The sequence below is a fragment of the Oncorhynchus tshawytscha genome, linkage group LG08 (genome assembly GCF_018296145.1).
Source record: "Oncorhynchus tshawytscha isolate Ot180627B linkage group LG08, Otsh_v2.0, whole genome shotgun sequence".
NCBI lineage: Eukaryota > Metazoa > Chordata > Actinopteri > Salmoniformes > Salmonidae > Oncorhynchus > Oncorhynchus tshawytscha.
This window is the reverse complement of record NC_056436.1, coordinates 68,756,207-68,768,817: the sequence shown is the minus strand read 5'-3', so window position 1 is coordinate 68,768,817 and position 12,611 is coordinate 68,756,207. Positions and strand designations below refer to the sequence as shown.

Below are 12,611 nucleotides of genomic sequence, written 5' to 3'. Positions count from 1 at the left end.
AACATCTGATTTTTTTGTTGTTGACCAGATACAATGCTATTTCACAGTAAATAAATTGACAACAGACTTTCAGCACACTTATAGGGAAGGACACTCAACAAGCACAGCACTTACACAAATGACTGATGAGAAATTGATGATAAAATGATTGTGGGGGCTGTCTTGTTCGACTTCAGTGCAGCTTTTGACATTATTGATCATTGTCTACTGCTGGAAAAACATGTGTTATGGCTTTACACCCCCTGCTATAATGTGGATAAGTTACTTGTCTAACAGGTGTTCTTTAATAGAAGCCTCTCAAACATAATCCAGGTAGAATCAGGAATTCCCTAGTAGCTGTTTAGGCCCCTTGCTCTTTTAAATTTTTACTAACGACATGCCACAGACTTTGAGTAAAGCCAGAGTGTCTCGGTATGCAGATGACTTAACACTATACACGTCAGCTACTACAGCAACTGAAATTAATGCAACACTTAACACTGGGACTGGGAACTGTCCCCGGAAGCTCTGGACTGGGAACTGTCCCCGGAAGCTCTGGACTGGGAACTGTCCCCGGAAGCTCTGGACTGGGAACTGTCCCCGGAAGCTCTGGACTGGGGATCGTCACAGGAAGCTTGGTGCTTGAGACCGGCACTGGTGGTACTGGGCTGGTGACACGCACCTCAGGGCGAGCGCGAGGAGCAGGCACAGGACGTACTTGACTGGGAAGACGCACTTGAGGGATAGTGCGAGGAGCAGGAACAGGACACACCTGACTGGGAAAGCGCACTTCAGGGCAGGTGCGAGGAGGCGGCACAGGACGGAGGAGGCACAGGACGTACTGGACTGGGGACACGCATTTCAGGGAAAGTGCGAGGAGCAGGCACAGGACATACCGGGCTGTGGAGGCGCACTGCAGACACGGTGCGTAGAACCGGCACACATTGTACCGGAACGATGACACTCTTCACACAGTGAGTACGAGGAGTTGGCAGAGGACATACTGGGCTGTGGAGGCGCACTGCAGACACGGTGCGTAGAACCGGCACACATTGTACCGGAACGATGACACTCTTCACACGGTGAGTACGAGGAGTTGGCAGAGGACATACTGGGCTGTGAAGGCAAACTGGAGACACGGTGCGTAGAACCGGCACACATTGTACCGGAACGATGACACTCTTCACACGGTGAGTACGAGGAGTTGGCAGAGGACATACTGGGCTGTGAAGGCAAACTGGAGACACGGTGCGTAGAACCGGCACACATTGTACCGGAACGATGACACTCTTCACACAGTGAGTACGAGGAGTTGGCAGAGGAAATACTGGGCAGTGAAGGCGCACTGGAGACACAGTTCTGGCACACATTGTACCGGAACGATGACACTCTTCACACAGTGAGTATGAGGAGTTGGCAGACATACTGGGCTGTGGAGGTACACTGGAGACACGGTGCGTATAGCCGGCATCAATTGTTCCGGAACTTTAACACACTTCTCAGGATGAGTACGGGGAGCTGACTACGTAGTGCTCAAACACACTATACATAAACAACATCCCATAACCCACAGGTGGAAAAAATGCTTAAGTATGATCCCCAATTAGAGACAACGATAACCAGAGGCCTCTAATTGGGAATCATACAAATCACCAACATAGAAAATCAAACCTAGAACCCCACATAGAAGATATAAACTAGAACAAAAAACCCTAGTCACGCCCTGACCTACTCTACCATAGAAAATACAGGTTTTCAATATTCAGGACGTGACATTGATACAACAGTAGCTAAGATGGGAAGAAGTCCGTAATAAAGCGAGGCTTTGCCTTCTTAACAACACTATCAACAAGGCAGGTCCTACAGGCCCTAGTTTTGTTGCACCTTGACTACTGTTCAGTCGTGTGGTCAGGTGCCACAAAAAAATTGCAATTGATTCAGAACAGGTCAGCACGGCTGGCCTTTGAATGTACTCAGAGAGCTAATATCAATAATATGCATGTCAATCTCTCCTGGCTCAAAGTGGAGAGATTGACTTCATCACTACTTGTATTTGTGAGAGGTATTGACATGTTGAATGCACCAATCTTTCTGTTTGAACTACTGGCACACAGCTCGGACACCCATGTATATCCCACAAGACATGTCACAAGAGGTCTCTTCACAGTCCCCAAGTCCAGAACAGACTATAAGAGGCACACAGTACTACATAGAGCCATGACTACATGGAACTCTATTCCACATCAAGTAACTGATGCAAACAGTAAAATTATATTTAAAAAACATATAATAAAACACCTTATGGAACAGCGGGGACTGTGAAGCAACACAAACATAGACACAGACTCATGCATACACACACACACACACGATAACATTGACGAATACGCTGATTCGGTGTGCGAGTTCATTAGAACGTGCGTTGAAGATGTCGTTCCCATAGCAATGATTAAAACATTCCCAAACCAGAAACCGTGGATTGACGGCAGCATTCGCGTGAAACTGAAAGCGCAAACCACTGCTTTTAATCGGGGCAAGGTGACTGGAAACATGACCGAATACAAACAGTGTAGCTATTCCCTCCGCAAGGCAATCAAACAAGCTAAGCGTCAGTATAGAGACAAAGTAGAATCTCAATTCAACGGCTCAGACACAAGAGGTATGTGGCAGGGTCTAGTCAATCACGGATTACAAAAAGAAAACCAGCCCCGTCACGGACCAAGATGTCTTGCTCCCAGGCAGACTAAATAACTTTTTTGCCCGCTTTGAGGACAATACAGTGCCACTGACACGGCCTGCAACCAAAACATGCGACCTCTCCTTCACTGCAGCCGAGGTGAGTAAAACATTTCAACGTGTTAACCCTCGCAAGGCTGCAGGCCCAGACGGCATCCCCAGCCGCACCTTCAGAGCATGCGCAGACCAGCTGGCTGGTGTGTTTACGGACATATTCAATCAATCCCTATCCCAGTCTGCTGTTCCCACATGCTTCAAGAGGGCCACCATTGGTCCTGTTCCCAAGAAAGCTAAGGTAACTGAGCTAAACGACTACCGCCCCGTAGCACTCACTTCCGTCATCATGAAGTGCTTTGAGAGACTAGTCAAGGACCATATCACCTCCACCCTACCGGACACCCTAGACCCACTCCAATTTGCTTACCACCCAAATAGGTCCACAGACGATGCAATCTCAACCACACTGCCCTAACCCATCTGGACAAGAGGAATACCTATGTGAGAATGCTGTTCATCGACTACAGCTCGGCATTTAACACCATAGTACCCTCCAAGCTCGTCATCAAGCTCGAGACCCTGGGTCTCGACCCCGCCCTGTGCAACTGGGTACTGGACTTCCTGACGGGCCGCCCCCAGGTGGTGTGGGTAGGCAACAACATCTCCACCCCGCTGATCCTCAACACTGGGGCCCCACAAGGGTGCGTTCTGAGCCCTCTCCTGTACTCCTTGTTCACCCACGACTGCGTGGCCACGCACGCCTCCAACTCAATCATCAAGTATGCGGACGACACAACAGTGGTAGGCTTGATTACCAACAACGACGAGATGGCCTACAGGGAGGAGGTGAGGGCCCTCGGAGTGTGGTGTCAGGAAAATAACCTCACACTCAACGTCAACTAAACTAAGGAGATGATTGTGGACTTCAGGAAACAGCAGAGGGAACACCCCCCTATCCACATCGATGGAACAGTAGTGGAGAGGGTAGCAAGTTTTAAGTTCCTCGGCATACACATCACAGACAAACTGAATTGGTCCACCCACACAGACAGCATCGTGAAGAAGGCGCAGCAGCGCCTCTTCAACCTCAGGAGGCTGAAGAAATTCGGCTTGTCACCAAAAGCACCCACAAACTTCTACAGATGCACAATCGAGAGCATCCTGGCGGGCTGTATCACCGCCTGGTACGGCAACTACTCCGCCCACAACCGTAAGGCTCTCCAGAGGGTAGTGAGGTCTGCACAACGCATCACCGGGGGCAAACTACCTGCCCTCCAGGACACCTACACCACCCGATGTTACAGGAAGGCCATAAAGATCATCAAGGACAACAACCACCGAGCCACTGCCTGTTCACCCCGCTATCATCCAGAAGGCGAGGTCAGTACAGGTGCATCAAAGCTGGGACCGAGAGACTGAAAAACAGCTTCTATCTCAAGGCCATCAGACTGTTAAACAGCCACCACTAACAATGAGTGGCTGCTGCCAACACACTGACTCAACTCCAGCCACTTTAATAATGGGAATTGATGGGAAATGATGTAAAATATATCACTAGCCACTTTAAACAATGCTACCTAATATAATGTTTACATACCCTACATTATTAATCTCATATGTATACGTATATACTGTACTCTATATCATCTGCTGCATCTTTATGTAATACATGTATCACTAGCCACTTTAACTATGCCACTTTGTTTACATACTCATCTCATATGTATATACTGTACTCGATACCATCTACTGTATCTTGCCTATGCCGCTCTGTACCATCACTTATTCATATATCTTTTTGTACATATTCTTTATCCCCTTACACTTGTGTGTATAAGACAGTAGTTTTGGAATTGTTAGATTACTTGTTGGTTATTACTGCATTGTCGGAACTAGAAGCACAAGCATTTCGCTACACTCGCATTAACATCTGCTAACGATGTGTATGTGACAAATAAAATTGGATTTGATTTGACATACAGTGCATAAAGCTAGCTGCCATTGGACTCTGGGGCAGTGGAAATGCATTCTCTGGAGTGATAAATCATGCTTCACCATCTGGCAGTCCGACGGACGAATCTGGGTTTGGCGGATGCCACGAGAACACTACCTGCCCGAATGCATGGTGCTAACTGTAAAGTTTGGTGTAGGAGGAATAATGGTCTGGGGCCGTTTTTCATGGTTCGGGCAAGACCCCTCAGTTCCAGTGAAGGGAAACCTTAACGCTACAGCATACAATGACATTCTAGACAATTCTGTGCTTCTAACTTTGTGGCAACAGCTTGGGGGAAGGCCCTTTCCTGTTTCAGCATAATAATAACCGTGTGCACAAAGCGGCCTTCCCCCAAGGCCAGTCAAGTTCTTCCACACCGATCTCGTCAAACCATTTCTGTACGAACCTCGCTTTGTGCACAGGGGTACTGTAGAGTACAGTACAGTAAAGTACAATACATTATAGACATCTATGTTTGGGCTACATTATAATATAATTTGATTAGACTATAATTTTATGAAAACATATATTATATTAACTCAATCATGATTGGCTTGATGTGGATAGTTCAGGATACTTTCGTCTTCTGATAAAATGTGAATGTTAAATTGTCACAGTAAACGAGGAATGATTGTTAAATAGTCAAATCTGTGCTTAGTCTGCTCAAATAGAAGGTTTAATTTATTCTGAAGATAATACCCACCAGAGGGCTAAATAGTCTTGAAAAATGTTGGCAGTAACCATGACTTAAAGTTAACACTTTTAGGGAGCGGTAACATGGTGGCCAATTGTTGTTGCAGTTGAGATCAACTGTGTGGGATCTCATTAATGGTTTACAGAGAGCTCTCCTAATGTTGACAGTGCTTAATGTTGGTTGTAATTGACCCGTTATTTTTCACAACTGTTACGGATCAGTAAATATGAAGTTGAAGCGACATAAAGCCTCTCTTTCTCAAACAGGAAGACCGGCAGTTTGTTTACACTGTGCTTAGTAGAAACAGGAAGTGAGGAGACCGCAGGCATTTGGTAGAGTGGGCAAATGCGTGGGAACAACTGCCTGCTACAGTAAATAGTACTGTTCCATGAGACAAAAGGTGCATCCCAAATGGCACCCTATTCCCTACATAGTTAACTGCTTTTGACCAGAGCCCTGTGGAGCTTAAATATGGAATAGGGTGCCATTTGGGATTCATGCAGAGAGAAATCTGTCCTCATTTACCTTCAGCCAGTCCTCCATGTCCCCATCCTCTATCACCTGAAGCTCTTCTCCCTCTGTGATTGACAGCTCGTCTCCTTGGCAGGCCTGCAGGAAGATGGGCCAGAAAATTACACACAATAACACCTGAGAGGAAAATCCCATTCCTGTAATGTTGACATTTCTAAAATGTTAAGTCCTGATATTGTCACCTGATAGCTGTAGAGAACCATGCAAGTCAAGGGGTATCCACACGGCACCGAGCAGGAAGTTGAATCGATGAAAGTGTCACCATCTTCATCGTAGTCGTCGAAGTCTGTGAACTCAAACTCGTCCTCGGAGATATCTCCGTTGGACATGCGTGCCTCGCTCAGCCTCCTGTCCCTCTCCAGCTCCTCGTCTGCCTGGGTCATAGCACTGCTCACCCATGGCTCCACGTCCACCCCCGCCGACGCCAGCAGCGCCAGCCTGGACTCCGCCTTCACCCGGCTCACCTGGACACACACAAACACACACACACACCACTTACTACCTGTCACCCCTCCCACACGTCTCTCACAGGTACCTTGTACCAGATTACTTTTCCTCGATGTCATCCCTTTTACAGCCACAACTCAATGTAGCACCTCAGGCACTGTAGCACCTCAGGCACTGTAGCACCTCAGGCACTGTAGCACCTCAGGCACTGTAGCACCTCAGGCACCTGTAGCACCTCAGGCACTGTAGCACCTCAGGCACTGTAGCACCTCAGGCACTGTAGCACCTCAGGCACTGTAGCACCTCAGGCACTGTAGCACCTCAGGCACTGTAGCACCTCAGGCACTGTAGCACCTCAGGCACTGTAGCACCTCAGGCACTAGCACCTCAGGCACAGCCTCAGGCACTGTAGCACCTCAGGCACTGTAGCACCTCAGGCACTGTAGCACCTCAGGCAGCACCTCAGGCACTGTAGCACCTCAGGCACTGTAGCACCTCAGGCACTGTAGCACCTCAGGCACTGTAGCACCTCAGGCACTAGCACCTCAGGCACTGTAGCACCTCAGGCACTGCACCTCAGGCAGCACCTCAGGCACTGTAGCACCTCAGGCACTGTAGCACCTCAGGCACTGTAGCACCTCAGGCACTGTAGCACCTCAGGCACTGTAGCACCTCAGGCACTGTAGCACCTCAGGCACTGTAGCACCTCAGGCACTGTAGCACCTCAGGCACTGTAGCACCTCAGGCACTGTAGCACCTCAGGCACTGTAGCACCTCAGGCACTGTAGCACCTCAGGCACTAGCAGGCACTGTAGCACCTCAGGCACTGTAGCACCTCAGGCACTGTAGCACCTCAGGCACAGGCACTGTAGCACCTCAGGCACTGTAGCACCTCAGGCACTGTAGCACCTCAGGCACTCAGGTAGCACCTCAGGCACTGTAGCACCTCAGGCACAGCACCTCAGGCACTGTAGCTCAGGCACTGTAGCACCTCAGGCACTGTAGCACCTCAGGCACTGCACCTCAGGCACTGTCAGGCACTGTAGCACCTCAGGCACACAGGCACCTCAGGCACTGTAGCACCTCAGGCACTGTAGCACCTCAGGCACTGTAGCACCTCAGGCACTGTAGCACCTCAGGCACTGTAGCACCTCAGGCACTGTAGCACCTCAGGCACTGTAGCACCTCAGGCACTGTAGCACCTCAGGCACTGTAGCACCTCAGGCACTGTAGCACCTCAGGCACAGCACCTCAGGCACTGTAGCACAGGCACTAGCACCTCAGGCACTGTAGCACCTCAGGCACTGTCAGGCACAGCCTCAGGCACTGTAGCACCTCAGGCACTGTAGCACCTCAGGCACTGTAGCACCTCAGGCACTGTAGCACCTCAGGCACTGTAGCACCTCAGGCACTGTAGCACCTCAGGCACTGTAGCACCTCAGGCACTGTAGCACCTCAGGCACTGTAGCACCTCAGGCACTGTAGCACCTCAGGCACTGTAGCACCTCAGGCACTGTAGCACCTCAGGCAGGCACTGCACCTCAGGCAGCACCTCAGGCACTAGCAGGCACTGTAGCACCTCAGGCAGGCACTGTAGCACCTCAGGCACTGCACCTCAGGCAGCACCTCAGGCACTGCACCTCAGGCAGCACCTCAGGCACTGTAGCACCTCAGGCACTGTAGCACCTCAGGCACACAGGCACTGTAGCACCTCAGGCACTGTAGCACCTCAGGCACTGTAGCACCTCAGGCACTGTAGCACCTCAGGCACTGCACCTCAGGCACTGTAGCACCTCAGGCACTGTAGCACAGGCACTGTAGCACCTCAGGCACTGTAGCAGGCACTAGCACCTCAGGCACTGTAGCAGGCACTGTAGCACCTCAGGCACTGTAGCACCTCAGGCACTGTAGCACCTCAGGCACTGTAGCACCTCAGGCACTGTAGCACCTCAGGCACTGTAGCACCTCAGGCACTGTAGCACCTCAGGCACTGTAGCACCTCAGGCACTGTAGCACCTCAGGCACTGTAGCACCTCAGGCACTGTAGCACCTCAGGCACTGGCACCTCAGGCACTCAGGCACTGTAGCACCTCAGGCACTGTAGCACCTCAGGGCACCTCAGGCACTGTAGCACCTCAGGCACTGTAGCACCTCAGGCACTGTAGCACCTCAGGCACTGTAGCACCTCAGGCACTGTAGCACCTCAGGCACTGTAGCACCTCAGGCACTGTAGCACCTCAGGCACTGTAGCACCTCAGGCACTGTAGCACCTCAGGCACTGTAGCACCTCAGGCACTGTAGCACCTCAGGCACTGTAGCACCTCAGGCACTGTAGCACCTCAGGCACTGTAGCACCTCAGGCACTGTAGCACCTCAGCACCTCAGGCACTGTAGCACCTCAGGCACTGTAGCACACTGTAGCACCTCAGGCACTAGCACCTCAGGCAGCACCTCAGGCACTGTAGCACCTCAGGCACTGTAGCACCTCAGGCACTGTAGCACCTCAGGCACTGTAGCACCTCAGGCACTAGCACCTCAGGCACTGTAGCACCTCAGGCACTGTAGCACCTCAGGCACTGTAGCACCTCAGGCACTGTAGCACCTCAGGCACTGTAGCACCTCAGGCACTGTAGCACCTCAGGCACTGTAGCACCTCAGGCACTATAGCACCTCAGACATAATAACTTAAACACACTACATATGAATAAGCCATAATACTAATAATATTCATTAAACAGCACAGCAAAATAAGCGTTGTAGTCATCAAGGACATCTGGGGTTGGCTGTAGCATCATACTAGGTTCATATTAGCAGTACATTAACAGCATATTGGCTGCATTATGTTTCCTAACCCCAACTTCTTTCTTGTAAGTAAAGAAACATGTTTTTTTTCAGGCCAATACAAAAGCTTGATTACATCACATAACGCTTACTCTGAGCCCAAGACAACTGAATAAAGCAGGAGGAGGTGGTGGGTTGAATGAACAGTTCCAACTGACGCATGATGCCAGCAGCATTTGCATTTGTCCTTATGGGAAGTAGGAAGTAGGCAGTGACACACATTCCATTCAGATCCAGATAGAGGGCATCCACCTGGCTCATCAATGGGCCAGGCAGAGTGGAGGAGAGAGCCCTGCCGTTAGCTCTACAAAGGCTCTAGTAGTAGAAAGCATCCTGCATCTGCAGAGGCATGGCTATAGGCCTAGAACACACGCAGCCTTGGTCTCATCACCCACCAGTCACTTAGCATTAAATAACTACATCCACCTCTACACTGCACCATAGGAGAAACCTTTGAAGATCCCTTTTTAGTTCCAGGTAGAACCCTTTTGGGTTTTATGTAGAACCCTTTCCACAGAGGGGAACCAAAAAGGATTATCGTATGGGGACAGCCAAAGAACCCTTTTGGAACCCTTTTTTCTAAGAGTGTAAAGAAGGCTAACACCAGCGTATCAAAGAGGAACTCTGATAAAGCCTGGTTAATGACTGCTTGCCTTATCATTATCCATTTCCTGGTAGGGTGGAATAGTAGGAGGGTAATGTGAGGTCATTAACATTACGTTGGGCTTGTAGTAGCTAACAGTAACATTACGTTGGGCTAGTAGTAGTCCTACCTGTGCTTTCCTCACACTCTCCTTCACCCCCACCATCTTCTGTTCCACGCTGACTCCTGTGTCTCCTGACAGCAGTTTGAAACGCCTGTCCAGCATCTGCAGTGCCTATGAGGAAGGTAGACAGAGGTTACACAAGGTCAAGCTCCCGAACCAGAGGTAAACAGAGATTTCGCCCACTACTCACCCTATCTCCATGTGAGATGATCTTGTAGTCTTTGGCAGCCTTAGCAGACCACTTGCGGGCCTCCTTGTCCAAACAGCTCTCCCCCTCAGCACTGGAGCTATGTTGCTTCAGAATGCACACCTTTAGAAAGAACAGGAGGTGAAGCTGGGATTATCTCACACACAAAATACTATATGGAAATTTCAAAATTTTCACCTCAATCAGGGTTTTATTCAAACAGCTTTGTGGATATTAATTGTGATATAATGGTGTTTACTTGGTAATCAAGAACAGTGGTACTACAGTGAGCCACACCTTGTCTTTAGGGGCAACCTGGAAGTGAAAGCCGGCTGTTCTGGTGAAGACCGGGAACTCCTGGAGGAAGATCTGGATGTTCCGTTCTCTAGACACCTATCAGTGAACCAAACAAACTGTCACGTCCTGACCTTAGTTCCTTTTTTATGTCTCTATTTTAGTTTGGTCAGGGCGTGAGTTGGGGTGGGCATTCTATGTTTTGTATTTCTGGTTTTGGCCTGGTATGGTTCCCAATCAGAGGCTGCTGTCAATCGTTGTCTCTGATTGAGAACCATACTTAGGAAGCCTGTTTTCCCACTATGGGTTGTGGGTAGTTATTTTCTGTTTAGTGTGTTTTGCACCTGACAGAGCTGTTTCAGTTGTTTCTTTTATTCCTTGTTGTATTTAGTGTTCAGTTTATTAAAATAATGATGAACACTTACCACGCTGCATCTTGGTCCTCACCTTCTTCCACCAACGGTCATTACACAAACCCTCATTACCTCCACATTGGCACATTATTTCTTACATAGTTCACTACTTTGGGCCAAAACCCTATGGGCCCTGGTCAAAAGTAATGCAATATATAGGGAATATGGTGCTATTTGGGACACAGACACTAGTTCACATGTCTCCATCAGCAATGCCCAGGTGAGGAATGTCACAGCTCTGGGTATTACAGTGGGGCTACTGTCTGTGGAAGGTTTTTACTGTGAAAAGGGCTTCAGTGGATCCCACGCACGGCCTCACCTTGGTGTAGTTCTCGCAGATCTTGCTAAAGTTACTATGCGTTGACCGGCAGGTGTCGATCTCTGTGCAGCACAAGAGAGTGAAGTGTTCCCGGATTTGCTCATACAGATCACTGTCCAGTCTCTGTTGAGTAAACGACAGAGGTGAGAGCTGGGGTTATAGCCAAAGCCCTTATGCAATACTAAATCAGAGGTGATTTGAGATTTCCTTATTTTCCAATGTTTCAGTCATTCCAATGTTTCAGTCTGAGGGATTTGAATCAACTGATTCATAATGAATTACATTGGTTACTGCAATAACAAGAGTTGAGTCACTGAGTGATTTAAAAAAAAAAGTTTTACCTTTATTTTACTAGGCAAGTCAGTTAAGAACAAATTCTTATTTTCAATGACGGCCTAGGAACAGTGGGTTAACTACCTGTTCAGGGGCAGAACGACAGATTTGTACCTTGTCAGCTTGGGGATTTGAACTTGCAACCTTTCGGTTACTAGTCCAACGCTCTAACCACTAGGCTACCCTGCTGCCCCGGCAGGATATTTCCCTTGATTGAGACAGACACTTTCAAGAAGTTTGTTGTCTTATGAATGTTCTGAGGGGGAAATACCCCTGAAATGAATGGTTTCTACTGAGCTGAACTTATGACTCACCTGATTACTTTGCAAAGGTAAAAAGCCAAAAAGGAACATTTGAGGATTTCCTATTTGGATGAATTTCGGTGTAGTTTGTGCTCTCCACTCTACAGCTAAGACAACCACAATGGGACAGGAAATTATGTCAACTAGAAGTGACTCATCACAAACAAAAAAGGACGTTTTTTTCACTGACAGGAGGTACGTCTGAGGGGACGATGCAGTGTGTTCAGTCTTATGACAGACTCATGATGAGAATCCAGAGAGACAGTATGCCGTTAGGAGATGCCAGGTGGTCTTACCCTCATGATGGCAGGCAGCTCTGCAGTGTAGTAGTACTGGTGATGAGAGTTGACGGCAGACAGTGTTAGAAGGTACTCATTACGCACCTCTGTCAGTCTCTGGTCACACTCCCTCAGCCTGGTATTCAGCTGGACAACATTTACAGGGAGTGAGTTGAGGATAAAATATGTTTCATTATTACAATCAATTCTACTATCAAAATGTGTTTGATTTGATAGGTAATCAATAGGCAAAGTGCAAGGTGACTAAGAAGAGTATAATATTAAACAGCACAAATGCATTATTCCTACATGTTTTATTGAAGACATTTCTTCATAGTAAAGCATATAACGGATAAAACACGATTTGCCCTTTCAGAAATGCATATACTCGGCCTCCCGGGTGGCGCAGTGGTTAAGGGCGCTGTCCTGCATCGCCAGCTGTGCCATCAGAGTCCCTGGGTTTGCGCCCAGGCTCTGTTGCGACCGGGAGGTCCGTGGGG

General features: G+C 48.7%; 1 protein-coding gene across 1 annotated transcript in view; it reads right to left on the bottom strand.

The window, feature by feature from the left end:
* The window catches only part of LOC112256038 (F-BAR and double SH3 domains protein 1), a 29,907-nt gene that overhangs the window by 5,479 nt on the left and 11,817 nt on the right, over nucleotides 1-12,611 (bottom strand). Inside the window, exons 8-14 of the mRNA XM_024428979.2 lie at nucleotides 12,130-12,258; nucleotides 11,199-11,321; nucleotides 10,470-10,565; nucleotides 10,176-10,295; nucleotides 9,992-10,096; nucleotides 6,113-6,394; nucleotides 5,925-6,008 (exon numbers count right to left, since the gene is read on the bottom strand). Coding sequence (XP_024284747.2) covers nucleotides 5,925-6,008; nucleotides 6,113-6,394; nucleotides 9,992-10,096; nucleotides 10,176-10,295; nucleotides 10,470-10,565; nucleotides 11,199-11,321; nucleotides 12,130-12,258 — 939 coding nt within the window. The remainder of the gene's footprint in view (nucleotides 1-5,924; nucleotides 6,009-6,112; nucleotides 6,395-9,991; nucleotides 10,097-10,175; nucleotides 10,296-10,469; nucleotides 10,566-11,198; nucleotides 11,322-12,129; nucleotides 12,259-12,611) is intronic.